The following is a 20,319-nucleotide window of genomic DNA, read 5'->3' as shown; positions in this document are numbered from 1 at the left end:
AATCTTCATCTTCTGTATCACCATCACCACCACAACTTCCCACCACCACCATTTTGGCCACAATTGCCTCTTTTTCTCTCTCCTCTCTTCTCCTTTCTCACCTACTGTTACCCTCTCTCTCGGTCTCCCTCTCTTTGTCTTTCTCACTATTTGTCTCTGTTGCTCTCACTACCTATGTCTCTCACTGTTGTTCTTTCAATCTCTCATTGTTTCTTGATCGACCTCTCATTGTTTTTCTCTCTAACACACACAAACACTGTTCTGGCGGAGGGAAGTCTTCCCTTCACCAGAATCGGACCTCGAGGAGGGTTTTTGGTGAACCCCTCGAGGATTTCGTGGCCATGACCATTTTTGTGGCCACAAATATTTCGTGACTACAAAACTTTTCTTGGCCATGAACTCTATGATATCTACAGAGAGATCTATACATACCGCAAGAGAGAGTGGCCGAGGTAGAGACTGCGTGAAAGAGTGATATAAACTACGAGAGAGAAAAAGAGAAAGTAATATATAGAGAGATATGTCTACAATGAGAGATATGAGAGTGATCTACAATGAAAGGGAGAGAAATCTAGAGTGGGAACGACAAAGAGATAGTCAGTGAGAGCGAAAGAGATAGTGAGATGGAGAGAGAGAGAGAGAGAGAGAGAGAGAGAGAGAGAGAGAGAGAGAGAGAGAGAGAGAGAGAGAGAAAGAAAGGGAGAGAGATAGAGAGAACGAGAGAGAGAACGAGGGAGAGAGAGAGAAAGATAGAGAAAGGGAGAGAAAAGATGAAGATTAGGGGGCAATATCTGATCAAGTCAATTTTTGGATTAAAAGAAGAATATGTCTTCTAAATCAATTTTTATTGACTAATTCTTTATGACCGGAGATTTGTTTTTTATTCCGAAAGCCGCGGTCTATTTTTATTAAAGACACAATTATCAGAGATAAAATTCAAATATTAGAAAATAAACGTTAATTTTATAAATGTAATCTTATTATTCGTCCAAAAATTCCAACCATACATACCTTAGGGAATCAAATTTTGACCCTAATTAACTTAGAGTAGGGGTGGGAATCGGGCGGGTTCGGACGAGCTCGGGCAACTATGAGCCGGACTCGGGCGGATTGGGCTCGGATAAGCCGAGCCCGCAATTGGTAGTCGGGCGGATCAGGCCGGACCCAACACACACAATAGGAGCCCGTAGCCCGTCCGAGCCCGGCTGCCCGAGCGGGTTCCAGCGGGTTCCTTGTTAAGAGAGAGAGAGGTGGAGGCGGAAAGAGAGAGAGAAGGGTGGTAGATTAGGGTTCGTTTCTGAAACGAGAGGGTTTTTATAGCCGTGGTTGATTTAATCCAACGGCTAAGATATGATTTGAAGGGCCGCCCTATCTCGGCCATTGGATTAAATAATGACACGGGGATCTTGTCGGGCAAACTGTCGGGCTACCTATCGGGCTCTTCTATCGGGCGATATTTTGGGCTTTTTAATCGGGCTCGGACTCGGACGGGCTTTTCGGGTCGGGACTTGGATTTGAGAGCCTGTCCGAGTCCCGACCCTATAAGCCCGAGCCATCGGCCCGGGTAAGCCCGGCTCGGGTTGGCTCCGGTTAGCGGTCGCTAACGGTTCGGGCCGGATCCCGGGGTCTCGGACCGTTTTCCCAACCCTAACTTAGAGGGCGATTTAATTTTGGTAGTGAAGATGAATTAGTTTGTGTTGCTTTTATTTCTTAACTAATTTTTCTATAATGTTCGAAGACTTTTACTGGACAAGGTTGATCTAGCTTCACTTTTTGAGTTATTATTTGTTTTTTTGAGAGAGAAACTCGGTTTTATTTTAATTTTCCGCTAACTATTGATTCAACTTGTTATTTGAAACTATAGCAAACAGTAGTTGAGCAAACAATTTTACCATGTGTGATTAAGTGCTAAACTTAATTCCACATCAACTGTAAAACAGACTTGTAAAGAGGAAATAGGGCAAAAAATGCGAAGGAATTATGTGTTGCTCTCCACGCCCCCCCCCCCCCCCCCCCCCCCCCCCCTTCTTCATCCATCTATCTCTCAGCTTTTACTCTTAGAAGCTGATTTTGGTCCAAGTATCAAATTTTCCTTCTCATACTGTCTCAGAAAGAAATTCTCATTCATTTATATAAACCAAATCATGTAAAAGTAAAAACAAGAAAAAAGTAATAACATTAACAATGAAGAACTATCCTCCAATTTCACAGCTTACAACAGCGAAACTGGATCTACACACAGCCAAAACACGGCTTCCGCATACGTGACTATTTTGCTTCGAATATAACACTTCAAAACAGTCGCAAATCTTCCGTTTACCTCATCATATGACTCAAGAGCCATTTCGAAGCTAAGACTAAAAGCATGTCTCCCCTAATGCTAAAGACTATCCCCCCTATTCACTAGCTAGTTCCAGTAATTGAAGCATCAGTGTTGCTTTCTTTGTCAAGTAATAAAATTAACTGCTCCATTTGTCTTCTATAAACAGGCATTAAGTGATCACTGATCATTGTCTGTGAGAGCCTCAGTTTACTGTACAACGATCTTGATGTCAGAAAGATCCCAATCTTTTCTGTTGCTATTGTTTCATGAGACGTTGTGTTGCTTGGGTTTATATCAGTGTCACCTGTTACAGCCTCGACCTCCTCTGGGAAGGTGACGATATGCATGATTTTTCCGGGAGGGTAAAACCGATGTGCTTCATTAGCGTTCGGTAGGGAGCTTTCAGTTGTAATTCCTGTGGCCTCCGCAATAGCTGTTTCTTCGTGTTCTCTCGTTTCCTCCACAATATTCGATTCTTCTTCCTCTTCTTGTTCGTTGAGTTCCTGCTCGAGTTGTTGCCACAACTCAAATTCCGTCATATAATTTTCACGACTACCATGTTCCATCTGATTCTCCCTATCATCGTCGTCTGAATAAGAACATTCTGCTTGTGTAGTCCACTCGATGCCTTCAGATGTTGATACCGGAATTTCAATAGTTTCGGATGTATTAATTGTTTCATGAGATATTAGAAGAGGTTCAACTGGTTCAGTTGTGGTGTTTAGAGGCTCTGTTGAGTTCTCATTTTCTTCCTTATCTCGATAAACAGTTGTGGACGATCGATGGCGAGCTCCCATGCATGACCATGAAGATAAATTCATGCTTGGACTGGTCCAAGCAGCGTGAGCTACACTGCGTGCTCTTTTCATCACAACCTAATTTAGCGAAAGATGATCAATACGAAAAGGTGGTAGTTTTCTTTTTATCAAATTAATAGGATAATGCTATAAATTGCTTAATTACTGTATAGCCTTACTTGTGTCCCATTGGAGACGGGCCGTAGAATCGCTCCTGCCCCAGCAACTTTTGCCTTGGCACTGGCAATCGAAGGAAGACGAGATCCCAAGGCTGATGCAGAACGATATACTGAGCTTAGTATTCTTGTCTGCTCAATCTGATTTCTTAGATCATTCAGCCAAGCAGATGCTGTCACCTGCACAAGGGTATTCATAAATAAGGAAGAAGAAACATAGGAAACTGATGTCATGTAATAATGTTAGTTTCAGAATGAGATCGTAGAGCACCGAAAGCTGAAAGCCACAAAGAACACACACACACACACACACACACACACACACACATTCTAGGGCAAAGAGTCGGAGTAACATCAACAAGTTTAGACTGTTAAATGCACTTTTGCAGGGTAATAAAATGAAATGTCGAAGACAAACTCCTGCCCATGCTCAGAATATGAACTTCTGGTGGATCTTCAATATCATTTCAAAATACATTTATATTGACGGGAATAACTTATTAAAGTAAGAACAAAGATAAAGAATAGAACCTCAGATCTCAAATCATCTACTGATGCAGCTGAGAATGTAGGTACTAAATCAGCTCCATTTATAACTGAAGTAACGAATTCATTTCCGGATTCAGCCAACTCCCAAGTCATACAAGCACCTACATGGTCAAAATTTTGAGCAGTCAGAAACATTTCGTTGAAGTAGGCACCAAATTGGCGTCTCAAAGAAGTTGGGAATCGTAATTAGTAGTTAACACAACTAAAGAGAGGTAAGGAATCAGAAGTCCAAAGAACTTCTTGTCAAACCTTATAACTTACAGAACCAATACTAACCTGTAGCAAATGTAACACAAGTAGTTGTCGAGAATTCCTTCTGCTCACGCATTATATATGTTAAAATTGCTGCAGTGCCTCCACCCAGTGAATGTCCGACAATCTACAAGAAATCAAGAGAAAACTCATATAAGTTTTAAAGGAAGTTGCTGAAACTCTCTTCTTATTTATTCAGACATAGATAATGTAATGCGGAATATCATGTTTACATTCACAATTCACAGTTTTACACTGGCCGAGCGGAAGACGGACAATTGGGAGACTAGGATAAGGTAACAAGGGAAGTTATATTACATGTTTAAGGGTTAAGAAATATTAATTCCCTAACATCCATAGAGTTCGAAGTTTCTAAGTAGTATTCATTATACATTTCAGCAGGTCACAATCCTTGTGAAAAAACTACGCAGCTTATTTTTATTATACCGGCAGATTTAGGGTACTCTCCTACAGCAGCAATGGAACACCAAGAAAAGAACAACAAAAACGACAATCTGCTCAGGTAACTACCAAAATTACCATAGTTTGACAAAATTGTTTTATACCTTGACTTTGTAATCTGGAAATTTATGAAGTGCTTCAATAAGACAAGGAGTTGCGAGCTTAGCAATCCACCTTGCAGCTGCAACCATTCCACAGTGTGCATAGCCTAAAACTAAATTGCTGACTCCTCCTTCATGTACAACAGTGTGATGAAACGGAACGATTGCACCAGTAGCAGCTGTTAAAGTATCCTTAATGCTATGAGTTCCTCGGATCAGTAAAAGAATACATTCTGTATTTTTGTCAACCAGAACAGTAAAAGCTGGTTTCAAAATCTACACAAGAACCAAACCAAAATAGTCCATTAGGTACTACACGATAACAAGTTAACAACCTAAATAATAAAAAAAAAAGTAAACCGTACTATGTTTGGTATCAACATTGTTTAAGAAATACAGGACTTACCCCTGCTTTAGGTTCCTGAAGAAGGACATCTTCTTCTGAGAAGCCCGTCTCCTCTAAAAACATGGGAAATGGTTTTTTCGAGAAATGCCAGCACAGAGTCAACAATCTCAGGAGTGATTTTAGCTCAACAGATATTTCATATCCTTTAAGTTGCACACTATCTTTCCCACCGAACACACTGGCAACATGTAACTGCCCCTGCAAAGTGAAATGAAAATAGCATAGCATCACACTCATAAATTCTTCCATAATGTACAAAAAATCAAGTGAAGAGCCGTATGCAACTTCACAGTTCAACCAATGAAAAAGTACTCCCATAAGGATCCATCAAGGATCAAACTAGAAGCTCAAGGTTATTGACACAGTGATATACAAGCACATCTTTGACGACAATAAAATTATACCCAACTTTAAGTTCCGATAGACGTGAACCTTTATATTCAGTATATCTTAAGAAATATAAACTTGTTTACAGAAAACACACTAAAAGCAAGAGCTTATACCTGCCTCTTTAAGAGAAAGCTGATTCCAAAAGCCAAATCTCCAATAGGCCACTTGCCCAAAGTTTCAGAATAAGTAAATCTCAGGGTCTCCGACAAAGTTGAAATCGTCTCAAACCATGTCGCTGGTGCTTGTATAGGTCTTCGTGAAACTCGACTCCCGGCAACATTAAGAGCTGTAGTAACTTCTCCACCATTCTCCCCATCCTCTTTTCCTGTTCGATAACTCTGTAGTTTACGGTTTAAAGTATAATATAATAGTGCAGCTGCACCAGCTGCAGTTGCCATGCTTGCTGTTGCCATTGCTTTGCATCCAATGAACAAAAATTCCTGTAAATAAAGTAAAGTTAGAGTGTATCACTTCAAAGGGAAGGAGCTATTCAGATTTCTAATTCCTATTTTTGCAACAAAATCGAGTTTCGGGTTTCTTTCTTTCTACAATAAGCTTAAAGATACGTTTCTTATGAACTACTCAATCACTGAAGAAGAAGAGGAACAAATCCAAGAACCCATACAAGAACCAGCAACTAGGGCAAATAAATCATTCCTAATTCCTCTATTACTGAGAGCGAAAAAAGACTAAAAATTTGAACTTTCCAAGGGAGATAATATCTCAAATACAAAATCAATACAAGCTACATATGTAGAATGAATGAAATTGAACAAATAAACCATAATAACACCAAAACATGAGATTTATAAAACAACCCAAACGTGGTTACAAAAAACCCTAAATCACAAAATGTTTTGGGGAGAGAGAGAGAGATCTACGAACCTGTGAAGAATGAATTACAGAATAGAATTCTTTTTCCTTCGTCTATAAGAGAGAGAGAGAGAGATCTAAGAATGAAATCTCGAAAATCAAGGGATAATATAATTCTAATGGGATTTTCGTTTTGTGTTTCTTTGAGATTTAAAGAAGAAGAAGAAGAAGAAGAAAGAAAGAAGAAGAAGAAGAAAGAAAGAAGAAGAAGAAGAAGAAAGGAGGAGGTTTCCTAACGCGTGAATTTACTAGAGACCACGACAACGGCCACTCGAAGCAAAAGCAAACTGAAGAAGATCCGAAAACCACCTTTTAATACCTTCTGGTTATTTACTATTTACTAATAGCCCCTCCTTTTTAACAAGTACTCACTAATCACCCTCTTTTAACTCCGACTTTTTTAGAGCCTTTGTTTAAAAGGTCCAAATTTTTAATGTCGATGGATTGGACATTGGAAGGATTCGAAGTCAAAACAAAAATAAGTTGCTAGTCCAAAAGTTATGTGGGGGAGGCCTAAAAGTAAATCAATGAACGTACACTTACATTCTTTTGCTTTGTCGCCTCAAACTTGACTTTTCCAAACCTAACTTCTACATGTGCAACACATGTAAGATTTAGAATGGGGGTTCTAGTCAGCTGGGATGTTCTTTTAGGACTTCGGGGAGATTTTTTTTTTTATCGTGCTACTCTACATTTGGAAACATTGGTTAGCTTTTTCTCGACCAAATCTTCTTTTGTCACGAAAGGTGTAAGATGTTCTTTTAGCTCCACAGTAAAGTTGGAGTGATTGCATAAGTTTGCACAGGTTTGTGGATTATAGTTATTCACACGTATCTTTGAGTTGATTCATAGAGGCTTGCACTAAGACCTTCAACCTAAAAAAACATTGAATATGGAGCGTAAGCTACAAAGATATTATTTTCTCCTTTTCACTATATAGCTTGCGCCAAAATTCCATCATAGCACAAGAAATGGGTAGGAGATCCTCTCTCTGCATTAGAAATGATATTTTCGCCCCTTCGATTTTTTTCTAAATGACGCATGGGAAATTTGACCGCAACAGATGACGGTTGAGATGATGCCCATCGATCACCTACTAAGGCAAACCTAATATGATTATAAAGGTGTAGATGACCGCGACAGATGACGGTTGAGATGATGCCACAATTAGTCATCAACCTTGATGATAGCCACGTGGGTATGGTCGTTTGGAGGGTAATATCTGATGAGTCTTTATCTCAAAATCGATTAATTTCTAAACCTGCACACTTAATTGACTTGAGCATTAGAATGTTTTACTCTTACTGATGAATTGTTTCTTTGTTTGGGTTGAATGTAGGTGAAAATCATTTGCAAAAATGAAGTAAAACACTTTAAAACCCAAGTCAGTAGGGTATTTTTGCAGTTAAAAAAATCATTCAAACCTAGTACGGTTATGGGTTATTTCCTTTTTGCCCCTAGTTTATGACCGGCTTCATTTTTGGCTCTCCATTTTTTGTAAATTAAAAATTGGGTCCCTTTCTTTTAACTCCGTCAAATTTCTGTTAGGGTCAATATTCTTCTTCCCAAAACACCCTTGCGTACTTTCTCTCTCTAGATTTTATTAATTAACTTCTGTTGACTTCGTAATCAACAACCCATTAGTTTTCTTCACATGATCATCTTTATCATCATCATCATCACCTTAACTTTATAATTCTTCATTAAGAACAACAATCACCTATTTATTTTCTTTACCATGATTATCTTCATCATCATCCAACGTAACGTCATAATCATCATCAACAACAACAATCACCCTTTGATTTTCTTCACCATGATCATCTTCATCATCGTCATCTTAACTTCATACTCATCTTCATCAACAACAAACAGGGGCGTGGGAGAGGGGGTGCAACCGGTGCCGTCGCACCGGGCCCCCCTCTACCAAGGGGCCCCATTCTTCCTCAGGCTAAAGGTTCGTCATCTACTTATTACAACTGATGTCATAATACAACAGAGCAAATTTAGCAGCTTAGTTGGTGAGTAAGTGGGTCTTGAGCAGTAGAGAGCACGGGTTCGAGGCTCTTCAACATGAAACTAACTTTTTTTTTTAGTTGTTTTATAGGGTTTAATTGTTACGGACCCCTACCACCATACAAAGCCCAATGTTTTTAGAAATTTCATGGTCTTATATATTCTAAAGGCCCCATCCATCTCCCTCTCTCTATTTTTGTTGTTCACTTGTTCCTCTTTGAGTCATCCTAGTTCTCTTATCTTTTATCTCCATCTTAGATACTAACTACAATAGAGTTGCATGTCCTCTTCTTCTAAATGCATCTTTTTTCCCTGTCTTCTTATTAATTTCTACTACCAAAAATATTCATTTTAACAAGATTTTCAAAATCGTACTTATTTGCTATAGGAATACTTCTTTAATTCACATTATATGAAGGGCCCCAGATAAATTTTCGCACCGGGCCCCCTAAATCTCAGCCACGCCACTGACAACAAAAATTACTCATTGATTTTCTTCACCATGATCATCTTCATCATCATTCTTAACTTCATAATCATCTTCATCAACAATAACAATCACCCATTGATTTTCTTCATGATGATCATCTTCATCATCATCAACAACAACCACCATTAGTTGGAGCTCCAATCGTGTTCTATAGGTTCCTTAGACATAAAATACATGATATTGTGAACGATTATCATGTTGAAGTTGTGCAGACGGCCTGAAGTCGTATACCAATTTGTCTTGTACGTGCAGTCAAGGATCAATATCTGAGGGAAACATTGAGCAAGATCTATGCACTTTGGATGAGCAAAAAGCAGATCTTTCACTTGATCAAAGTTCTCCTCGCATCTATACTTTACGAGATAGTGGTATTCAGTTGACAATCTCATAAATTGTTCTAATGCTGACCTTCCTTTACTCTGATTTCTCTCAACTTTTTCTTCTCGTTGTATAGAGTTATCAAGCAAGACTTTCTGGGTTATGTTGTTAGAGAAGCAACAAAAGTGCTTTGGGGTGCACTCCACTGTTTGTAAGTTCCCTGACAAGTTCTCGTTTATCCTCCTTCAACAAGGAAACAAATGCATGACCTGTGAAATTCTGAGCTAGCGGGTGGTTGTGACGTCCGTTTAACACTTCAACGCTCACTTTTCGTGTTACAAACATTTTACTCCAATAGAAAAAGGGCAATCACACTTTGAGTAACTTGTGCATTTCTTTTTTGCGGGGTATTTGTTGGATTTGAAATTCTTCGCCTTGTGACTTGCATATGTGCCGCCCCTAGAACACCTTAGAAAACTGAATGATCCCTTGCCATCCTTCTTTTGTTTTTTCCAGATCGTTTACCTAGGACGAAAAAATTTAGCTTCACATTCTCCGTGCAACACCCAACAACTAACTCTCTTAACTCGAAAAATTGCAAAATTATAGAAAGTTTTCACTTAGTTCATACAATGTATAAAAACGTATAGGATGCGTAAGTAAGAGTATCATACCCTCTCCGTCATAAAGAGTTCACCTAGATAAGGAAATTCAGTTCTTAAAAGTATGTTGCAAACTCCAAATGATGATGTTTGTGAGTTAAATTGGCTGCTCTATAAGAGCATTGCAAAGAATATATAAGTAAGATTTCAAAATATAAAAATACGGAATTGAAATTTACTTTGAAAATTTTGTGGTAAATTACAATAAATTTGCTTATAGTTTCATGGGAAACCCTAGAAAAAGTACTCCCTCCGTCCCAGATTAAGAGTCCCACATTGAGAATCCAACTTATTTTCATCTTTTCTCTTCTTCCATGTTTGCCCTTATTTATTTGATAGTTTTTTCTAAAGTAATTCAAAGATTACAATTTTCATTCTAGAAATACATGTAACCATATTAATTTCGCACTTGATTAATCCAAAAAGAACGGATTTGTTCATTGAAAAACAAGTTTTTGTATTGGAAATAATCAAATGTCTTAATTAACTTAATTAATGCACCATATATTGGAAACATATAAGAAAGGATATTTATGAAAAAGTAAGGAATTTTATGTGATAAAAAAGGAATGAGACTTTTAATTTAGGACATCCAAAAAAGGAATAATGGACTCTTAATTTGGGACGGAGGGAATAGTAAATTTCCGTGGGGTTTCCATAAAATTCTGGTAGACGTCTCTTTTACTTCGAGTTTTGCTCATGAAATCTTTTCCGATTCTTTCAAACTACAAAAAAAAATACAAAATAAAATAATAAAAGTTAGGGTTTTGCCTCATCAATATCATCTTTAATTCCTACAATATAAACGTCCGGAAAAACTTCCTTCAGAGATTGAGGGCTTTTATCTTCCTCGTCCATCTAGGGTTTGAGAAATAAGATAGTAAAGTGGTAGAAGTTGTAGTTTAATTGAGAAAAAGAATAAGTCCAATAATGTCTCCCATTCCAATGATGCAAAGTAACTTAAAATCATACAATAAGATAAAATTAATGCAATTGAGAAATCCTGATTTCATATTTAGCTTATCAAGAAATCATTTTTGGACTAATGTGTATTTAAACTCGTAGCGTGAATAGAGACATTATTGAACGAATGTGTATTTAATCTCGTAGCATGATTAAAGTTTGCTATTCATTTTAGTAAGGCTTCTTATGGCCTTTGCCTTCTTCTTAAGTTCATTCTTCAATACCTTCCCAGTTGACGTCTTCGGAAGATCTTCGAAAACAACAGTTCGAGGAGCCATATAATGAGATAAGTGATCCCTACAATACTTGATTATCTCGTCAGCTTTGACATTTTGTCCTTCTTTCAGCTTCACAAACGCACAAGGTGTTTCTCCCCAATGATCATCTGGTCGTCCTACAACAGCTGCCTCAAGAATTGCTGGATGAGTAAACAGAACCGATTCGACTTCTATTGTACTGATATTCTCTCCACCTGATATAATAATATCCTTCGATCGATCTTTTACCTCTATGTTACCATCTGGATGTCTCACAGCTAGGTCACCAGTTCGAAGCCACCCACCTTTGAAAGCTTCTTCTGTTGCTTTAAGATTCTTAAGGTAACCAGACATTACAGTGTTACCTCTGAAAAAAACTTCACCCATTGTTTTTGCATCGGCAGGGACACTTTTCATGGTAATCGGATCTTTAACGTCAACTTCCTCCATCATAACATACTGTAATCCTTGACGGGCCATAAGCTTAGCGCGTTCATAAGGAGGTAATAAGTCCCACTCGGGATTCCACTCGCGAGTTGTTATTGGACCATATGTTTCAGTTAAACCATAAGCATGGGTTATACGAAAACCCATTTCTTCTATCTTTAGAAGTATCTGTGGAGGTGGTGGAGCAGTACCTGTCACTAGTCTCACAGTGAAAGGAAGTTTCTTTTTGATGGTAATAGGTGCATTGATGATCATGTTCAAGACGGTTGGTGCACCACCAAGGTTGGTTACCTTATGGAGAACTATGTTATCGAAGATCACTTGAGCAGTGACATTTCTTATACAAATATTAGTCCCACCTTGAGCCGCCATTCCCCATATAAGGCCCCACCCATTACAGTGAAACATGGGCGCCGTCCATAAGTACACAGCTGAAGCAGGCATTTTGGCGAGAAGAACATTTCCGAGAGCACTAAGATAAGCACCTCTATGGTGATAAACAACACCTTTAGGACTTGATGTTGTCCCAGAAGTATAACTTAGAGATATCGGTTCACTTTCATCATTTGGTCTTATAACCTCGAAATCTTGTTTTCCTGTAACAATGAGATTCTCATATTCTAAATAATTCTCCAAATCAGAATCAGTTTTGGTAATAGGGGATGATGGTTTATCAGATTCAGCAATTAGCACCAAAAGTGGTGGCTTGGTATTATTTTTGCGGGTGAGAAGGTCAATGGCTTCACGAGCGAGTTGAATGTATTGGTAGTCGACAAGGAGGACTTTAGCTTCTGAGTGCTTCAAGAGGAAAGATAACATGGCAGCGTCATGACGAATGTTGAGTGCACAAATAACAGCTCCAGCCATTGGTACTCCGAAATGAAGTTCATACATTGCTGGAACATTCGGTGCCAATACTGCTACCTGCTCAATCCATTTCAAGTACATAACACATGAAGTTTTAGAGTTAGAAAGAGAGGTATAAAGAAAACCATGAAAATCAAAGGAACTATTGGTGTAAGGTGGGTGCGTGCTCCCTGAACCAGGCCCATTTAAAATAGACCCGGTTTGGCTTATCATTTTAGCGGGTTGGGCTAGCCCGCAACCTAAGACAAGCCCGAGCTGACTCGCAACCTGAACCAAGCTTAGGCTGCAAGGGCGCAAGCGGATAGACTACACTGGCCCCCTCTACCTAGGGCCCCAATTTTTAGTAACGTTGATTAGAAACTTATAGTTTTAACTCCAAGTTTAATTTAGTGCTGACAATTGGCTTAATTGGTGCAGACACTATGTGTCGATGTCGCTCACAATAGATCTCGGGTTGAAGTATCTCGGATGACATTTTTTTTATGTTTCACATTTTCGACACCACAATACAAGGAATAGAATGTAAGTAGCTAAAGCTGCTTTACGCCATAATAAGGCCCACCTTTTATAATGTGGACCGCAACAAAATGTTCTGATTTAGAGTTCTAGAGGAGATTTGCCATTGTCAAAGGTCCAATCTCTTTAACCCTCCTCCTTTATCATTGTCTTTCTCTCTCTATATATGGATATATTTTTTCTTTCTCTTGGTCTGACTTTTGCTTCATCTCTCTCTTTGTCACTCCATCTACTAGTACAACTCACATCCAAATTATATGTGTGTGATGTACGTGTGCAGTCTTTTGATTTCAATTTTCAACTATAAATTACTAATTTAAAATATAAAATAAAAATTTAATATTATTCTAGAGAGAGATACAGAATTTTAAAAAGATAATAAAATTAATTAGAGAAAGAATTGAAAAGGAAGAATTTTAAAACAATTATTTTTTTTTCTAAAAAGATTAGATTATAAATATATTTTTTTAAAACAAAAAAGGAATCCACCCAATTGTGACCGTGTCACATTTGGGCCTGGGAACCCCCCAACCCGGACTCCCGGGTTGGAGCACCCAAGGGCTGGACTGGGTCCCAAATATGATTCGGGAGCTCCAGCCCAGCCACATTGGATTTACTCTTAGGCTATGCTATCAAGTATGAATATTGATTTCAACAAACAAAAATATATGAACATTGTTTTTTTGTTTGTCTATAAGCAAAAACTAATTAAGTTTGTTATATAAATTTATCTTCATCAAGTAATACTTTTTTTATGTAATTATTCCACTTCAGTACTCAATCAAATTGTGTTTTCAATTCATTTATAGTTATAATAAATAAATTTTGAATACTTTCGAATTAAAATTAGTTGTGGAAATAATACGAATACACACATTTGCACAAAATAATTTAATTATCTTATGACATTATTTTTACCTTAAATTGTTTTGATTCTTTTTTATTTCATTAAGGGCCCCGTCTCAAGTTTCGCATTGGCCTGCCAAAGCACTATGCACAGCACTGCGGGGTGAACATGCAGCGGGCAGGTTGGGTCTTTAGCCATTAGCCTAGGCTTGTTAAGGTTTTCGTGGGCTGCCTGTGTAAGACTACACGGTATTCCCCGCTCAGGCTGGGCGGGCAATCATATTGGATGATCAGCGCTCGGTCCAGCGTGCTTGGATGGGCTAGGCCAGCCAGACCCATTTTACACCAAGGAGCGGAACCAACAAAAATGATCAAGGTACTGATAAACAAATAAACTTAAACTTACAACATCGCCACGAGAAATCCCAATCTGTGAAAGACCAGAAGCAAGCTTAACACATCTATCTCGAGTTTGTTTCCATGTAAACTTCACTGTATTGCCATAGACAATAGAAGTTTTCTCTCCGTAAACAATGGCCGATCTTTCCAAGAAGCTAATCGGTGTCAAAGGAACATAGTTTGCTGAGCATTGAATCACACCCTCCATTGATTTCAGATTTTACAAACAACAAATCTCTTTGGATTATTGAATTTCTTCAGAGCTAAAACAGAGAGAAACTCAAACTTGATAGAAAGAACCACAAAAACTTTGTTCTTATAATACTAAGTACATGAGGTTAAATGTTTGGTAACAAATTTATTTTCCAGTAATACCCCAAACTAGATTACATCTACAGACTAACCTACCATGCAAAATCTTTATCTAGAAGGGGTATAATAGAAAAATTGAGAGAAAAAAGTTCCAACAAAGTAGGTAAGTTTATCATTACAATATCTAGATCAAAACAAAAGATTATCTTTCCCTATTAATTATAATAGGGTCTTTGGGGTACATAGTAAAGCATAAATTTTCTTCCCAGTTTTACCTAGTTAATATTCTGATTCTCTTTGTGAATATATAGATTATTAGATTTCTAAGTTAAAAAATGAAATAAATTTATGTTTTACCATCTACCCTTGGATATATAATAGTTGGTTTTGACCTATACAAATTCTGGAATCAAAATATTATAGTATTTCCATATTAATTATGATAAGATTCTTTGGGCAAATGGTAAGACATAAATTTTTTATCAGTTTTAACAAGTCATATTTCAATACCCTTAACCGATCGATCAATTCCTAGATTTCTAATTTAAAAAAGAAAATAATTTATGTCTTATAATCTTCCCTCAGAGTATCTCCAGTGAAATATGTAATCTTAGAGAAATTTTGGTTGCCACAAACTTTTTATTAGATTTTTCTTTTATGAACTCTTGTTAATGCAAAATTTAATTTAGATCTCTAAGATGATGTAGGGTAGTTAATATGATAATCTCTTGTTATCCAATTGGGCGTTTTTAATATTTCTCTCAATAAAAACACCTTTTCCTAAATCTTCAAGATAGCCACTATATTAAAATCAAATAATCATGCCACATAAGTAATAATAATTATAGGGTTCGTTTGTTATGTGGGAAATTATTTGGATGTGAAAGTTTGTTTTTCCAATGGGAAAGAAAATCTACAGTTTTGCATGTACAATTCAAGTTTAAAGTGTTTGATAAAAGGTGTCTTAAGAAAGTCTTGTTGGGGAGCCTTTAGAATATGAGCTTTTTGTTATTAAAAATCTATATAATAAAAAGAAGGGAAAACGATAACTGGGACAAACATCCTTATTTAATTATGTATATTGTCAAGAAACCCTTCTCAAAATTTAAAATATAGTCATTCGTAGAAATAAAGTTACCTATTTAAAAAACAATAATCGTTTCCTTCTTATAAATAAAATAACAAATTGAAGAAAAAAAGAAACAAAATAAATTTCATGGGTTGAAAAAAGAAATCAAAATCTCTATCTTTTAATAAAATAAAAACTAATTTAAGAGAAATGAAACAAAAAAATAATAACTAATAAAAATCTCTCTCTCTCAATAAAATATAATAATAAAGTTCTTACCATTTGATTGATACTAGTGTCCGTGCCTTAGGGCACGGGATATACCCTAGTAATATTAAAAACCAAATAGTAAAAGCAGAATTTAAATGAGCAATAAACAGTAAGTGTAAGTAAATCACTTATCTTTTTGCAGAGTTTAATCAAGTAGTAATCGAACCAACCAGAGAGAATGAACCTGCAAATAGACTGTAGTATAGTAATGGTGGAACAGAGGCACAAGTTTAACTCGCTTTCCTGAAGACTTTAAACGCCCCTGCTACCGTAGAATTTGGTATTGCTTTTGCAGTATTTGAACGTAGTCCCCTAGGATTCAACTATTCCTTATCAGAAATTGAAGAAGCAAACTTCAATTTTGATCTCCTGATCTTGACAGAACTTGAATACAGAGAGAAGAGAAAAAACTGAGAGAGAGATAGAGGACGAATTATTTCTGTCTATTTTTCCTTCTGGGAGCCTATTTATAGAGTACGAAACCAGATCAGAAGACCTTTGGTTGTTTTGATCCAACGGTGGAGAAAAAGTATCCAGTACCCACGTACTTGGACTAATTCCACTAGCCAGTAGTGGAAGAAGAAGTCAGAGAAAATTAAGGCACTGGACTCTTTCCACTAGCCAGTAGTGGGAGGAAAAGGTCAGAGAAAAAAAATATGGCATTTCTCTGGTAGACCAAGACCGAGACCAAGACCGAGATCAAGACCAAGACCGAGACCGAGACCAAGACCTAGACCTAGACGTAGACCTAGACCGAGACCTAGACCGAGACCTAGACCTAGACCGAGACCTAGACCTAGTCCGGGTTCCGGGTTGGGTCGGGTCGGGTTGGACGGTGACCCGACCCGCGAGGGTGTGAAAGAGATAAATGTAAGTGTGCTTAAGGTAAGGGTACCTCTAAAAAGTGATGGGTCTCTCCTCCGGAGACCACTATTGTAACCCCAAGGGCCACACCCCTTTACACCCAACTTTCTCCTTATAAACACAAGCTTGTTTTTCTCTTTGAGAAATGTGGGACAAAACACTACTACTATGATGTAAAAACGCAGCGGAATTAAAAGAGATGAATAACTAAATAAGAACAATGAAAATAAAGATCAAATAAATCTAAATACTCAACTTTATTAAAACTTCAATGGGGTTTTTCTCTCAATCTGAGAATAATAGACAAACTAGATATCCTTTTATAGGATTCTGGACTTTCCTAGATAGACTTGAATTAGACTTCCTAAATAATTAAATACTGCAACTGCCTAAATAACTAGACTCAAATCTGGACCTTTCCAATTATTGGAAATATTAAAATAGCATAATTTCCTAAACCTAAATTATCTAATAATCATACTAAAATAAGGACTTCCTAAATCTACTCTCTCTGGCCGGTTGGTCCATGACCGGGTCCGGTCATGGAAATAGTCTCCACGCCGGGTGCCCCTGCATCAGCATCCCCTTCCCTCAAGAGGTTCGTCCCGAACCGTTTGTGACGAGAATGTAGTTCCTCCGATCCATCTTCAATTGGCAATAACGTCACGATCTTCTTCTTCCATGGAAATTCATAAACATTCAAACGACCACGGTAAGTGGCATCAACATCTGATTGCCATGGTCGTCCTAATATGATGTGGCATAAATCCATATCGGTGACATCACAATTAACTGTAGACAAATAAGAAGAACCAATAGAAAGATTAATAGTACACATGTGATCAACCCGTGTAGTAGTACCCGACTGAATCCAAGCAGTTTTATACGGGTTTGATTTAATCATTGTAGGAATACCCAAGAAATTGACCAGCTTTGTAGAAATTTAATTCTCTACACAACCATTGTCAATCACAATAGTACACACTTTATTCAATACTGTTCCCCGTGTAACGAACAAATTCTTTTGTTGAGATAAATTCCTCTTGAAAGGTGTGAAAAGAACTCTCCGAGTGAGTAACATAACCCGATCACCGTTGTCTGGAATAGTGTTAATTCGTTCCAATTGATCTTCATCTGAATCGGAATCTGATTTCTTTTCTACAATATTTGCTTTACCGCGAGAGGGGCAAGCATTAGAATAGTGGCTTGTTTCAAAACAACGATAACACTTAACTGGTGGAGGTTTTTTATAAGGATTATCTGCTAGTGATTTAGTACCGTCCGCCGCCTGTTTGGATTGATCTAATTCATCCGGTAGAGTTCGAACTGCTTGACTTCTCGTACTGTGTCCTCGGAAAATGGAACGTGAATCTGATTCAAAAGACCGAGCTACACTAATACATTCAGAAACTGAATTAAAAGCTCTTAAATTAACCAAATCTTTAATATCATTCCGAAGTCCGTCCTTGAATTTTTCTACTTTCATTGACTCTGAATGTGGGAGATTAAGTCTTGTAATTAGTCTTTGGAATTCCGAAGCATATTCCTCAACGGAACGTCTTCCTTGGCGACAGCGTAAATAATCAACACAAAATTGGTTCTCATAATCCGGAGGGAGGAAACGGGAGAACATTAATGGTTTCAATTCTAACCAAGAAGAAATAGGAGGTAGGTGTAATAAACGACGATTTTCAGATTCCTGTTTCCACCAAGTAAGAGCAGTTTTAGATAAATAACCAGTTACGCAACGTACCTGTTCAGGACTTTCAACTTGCATAACATCAAAAACAATCTCGAGTCTAGAGACGTAATCCAAGAAATCTTCAATATTTATCGAACCATCATATGATGGTACTTCCATTCGAATACGGTACGATGAACTTGGGTTTGGACATTCGGTGTCGGTTGGTGGAGTGTGGTGTTCACATTTGGTTTGAGTGGTTTGGACAACCAAGGGGGGTCGTTGTGGTAGGTTGATTGGACGGTTGATAGGAGTGGTAGGGTCTCGGGTTTGGGAATGGGTGAAGTTGTGTTCTCGGTTTCGGTTTAATGGGTGGAGTTGGTCTCGGTGACGTGGGTTTGTGGTGTTGTCGGGTTGGAGAGGGAGGTTGATGGTCGTCTCGGTTTCATGTGGACGGCGGTGTTGTAGAGGTGGTGTAACTGGATCATGAACCGTGGGGGTGTATCGTGTTTCGGTATGGAAGTTGTGGTGGGTGTGATGGTGTTGGTATGGTGAGTGGGTTTCGGTTTGGTTGGTAGGGATTGAAGGTTATCGGGTATACGGGTAAAGAAGACGGGGGTCTTGGTAGGTTGTAATGGTTCCTAAAGGGGTGATTGGTTGGGCTCGGTTGGTGATGTTTCGGTTGTTGGTTTGGGGGTTGGTGAGGAGGTGGTGGTCGGCCGAGAAGTGGCTTTCGTGTGGTGGTCGATGTGGTGTTGTAGTTGGCTCGGGGAAGGAGAACGATGGTGGTGTTGACGTGTGGGTATAGGAGGGGTACGTAGGTGTTTGAAAAGGTGTGTTTTGTGAATAGGAGGTGATGAAGGGTGGTGTGATAACCGGAGGGGGTTGCTAATGGTGTGACCGAATAGTGGTGTCGTGGGCTCGGGAGGAAAACCGAGAGGTGGAAATCGGGTGGTGTTGGTGGTATTCGGTAGTTGTGAGGGTTGTTGAGGTGTGATAGTGGTGGGAGGTGGAGTTTGGTTTTTACACATACCTTCTAGTTGTTTGAAGATGATGTTGATGGAGTCATTGAGTTGATCGAATCGTTGATCAATTTTATCGAATTTTTCTGTTGTTTCCTTCTTGTACTCATTGAAACCTTCTTCCAACTTTTTACCTGCAGATAGCCCTTCTTTAATGTTGTCCCATTCAGAGGAAAAGGTTGGTGTTTTCTCCTTAGTTGGTGTAGTAGAGATAGTAGTATTAACCATGATGATAAAAGTGATGAAGAAAGAAAGAAAAAAAAAAAAATTATGGCTCTAGATACCACTTGATGTAGAAACGCAGCGGAATTAAAAGAGATGAATAACTAAATAAGAACAATGAAAATAAAGATCAAATAACTCTAAATACTCAACTTTATTAAAACTTCAATGGGGTTTTTCTCTCAATCTGAGAATAATAGACAAACTAAATATCCTTTTATAGGATTCTGGACTTTCCTAGATAGACTTGAATTAGACTTCCGAAATAATTAAATACTGCAACTGCCTAAATAACTAGACTCAAATCTGGACCTTTCCAATTATTGGAAATATTAAAATAGCATAATTTCCTAAACCTAAATTATCTAATAATCATACTAAAATAAGGACTTCCTAAATCTACTCTCTCTGGCCGGTTGGTCCATGACTGGGTCCGGTCATGGAAATAGTCTCCACGCCGGGTGCCCCTGCATCATACTAACAATCCAAAGTAGTTTGTGGGTGAAAGTCTCTTTAGCTCAAATAAAAGTAGTTATTAGATTTTATTCAAACGCTACTACTAACAATCCCCCACATGAATGAAATTAGAAGAGCTGAATAGAAGAGAAGAGTGTGAGGCTTTGTGTATCAGCGAAGTTGTTGTTATAACTTGAACCTTTGCTTTGTGATGGTTCGTTGGGACTACTAGTCGTTCAGTGAACATGATGTTCTTGAACTGAACTTCTGTTTTGTAGACTCGGTCGAAAAACCTCACACACAAGTCCTCTGA

The 20,319-nt window shown here is 38.0% G+C and overlaps 2 protein-coding genes across 2 annotated transcripts; both read right to left on the bottom strand.

Moving 5' to 3' along the window:
- Positions 1-2,102: 2,102 nt before the first annotated feature.
- LOC147531938 (Alpha/Beta hydrolase fold-containing protein) lies at positions 2,103-6,688 on the bottom strand. Its single transcript, XM_086648094.1, has 8 exons — positions 6,342-6,688; positions 5,570-5,896; positions 5,067-5,264; positions 4,664-4,936; positions 4,122-4,224; positions 3,828-3,946; positions 3,300-3,476; positions 2,103-3,198 (listed from the first exon to the last, which is right to left on the bottom strand). The coding sequence occupies exons 2-8, from the start codon at positions 5,867-5,869 to the stop codon at positions 2,404-2,406; spliced, it is 1,965 nt and encodes a 654-aa protein (XP_086504220.1). The 5' UTR covers positions 5,870-5,896; positions 6,342-6,688; the 3' UTR covers positions 2,103-2,403.
- Positions 6,689-10,930: 4,242 nt separating this feature from the next.
- LOC147531937 (butanoate--CoA ligase AAE1-like) lies at positions 10,931-14,381 on the bottom strand. The gene is made up of 2 exons (XM_086648897.1): positions 14,118-14,381; positions 10,931-12,406 (listed from the first exon to the last, which is right to left on the bottom strand). The coding sequence occupies exons 1-2, from the start codon at positions 14,316-14,318 to the stop codon at positions 10,931-10,933; spliced, it is 1,677 nt and encodes a 558-aa protein (XP_086505023.1). The 5' UTR covers positions 14,319-14,381.
- Between the last annotated feature and the right edge of the window lie 5,938 nt (positions 14,382-20,319).

Source organism: Eschscholzia californica, unplaced genomic scaffold (assembly GCF_041429995.1).
Source record: "Eschscholzia californica isolate CP2 unplaced genomic scaffold, dmEscCali1.0.p SCAF_6, whole genome shotgun sequence".
In the NCBI taxonomy this organism is placed as follows: domain Eukaryota; kingdom Viridiplantae; phylum Streptophyta; class Magnoliopsida; order Ranunculales; family Papaveraceae; genus Eschscholzia; species Eschscholzia californica.
This window is presented reverse-complemented; position numbering and strand designations above follow the sequence as displayed.

Bases quoted from the DNA above. Each gene is read 5' to 3' on its own strand.
- LOC147531938 (XM_086648094.1), bottom strand. From the start codon at position 5,869: ATGGCAACAGCAAGCATGGCAACTGCAGCTGGTGCAGCTGCACTATTA. The intron at 4,225-4,663 runs GTATAAAACAAT...GATTTCTTGTAG, and splicing joins TTCCAGATTACAAAGTCAAG to ATTGTCGGACATTCACTGGG. The intron at 3,477-3,827 runs GTTCTATTCTTT...ACCCTTGTGCAG, and splicing joins TAGATGATTTGAGATCTGAG to GTGACAGCATCTGCTTGGCT.
- LOC147531937 (XM_086648897.1), bottom strand. From the start codon at position 14,318: ATGGAGGGTGTGATTCAATGCTCAGCAAACTATGTTCCTTTGACACCG. The intron at 12,407-14,117 runs GTAAGTTTAAGT...TGGATTGAGCAG, and splicing joins GGATTTCTCGTGGCGATGTT to GTAGCAGTATTGGCACCGAA.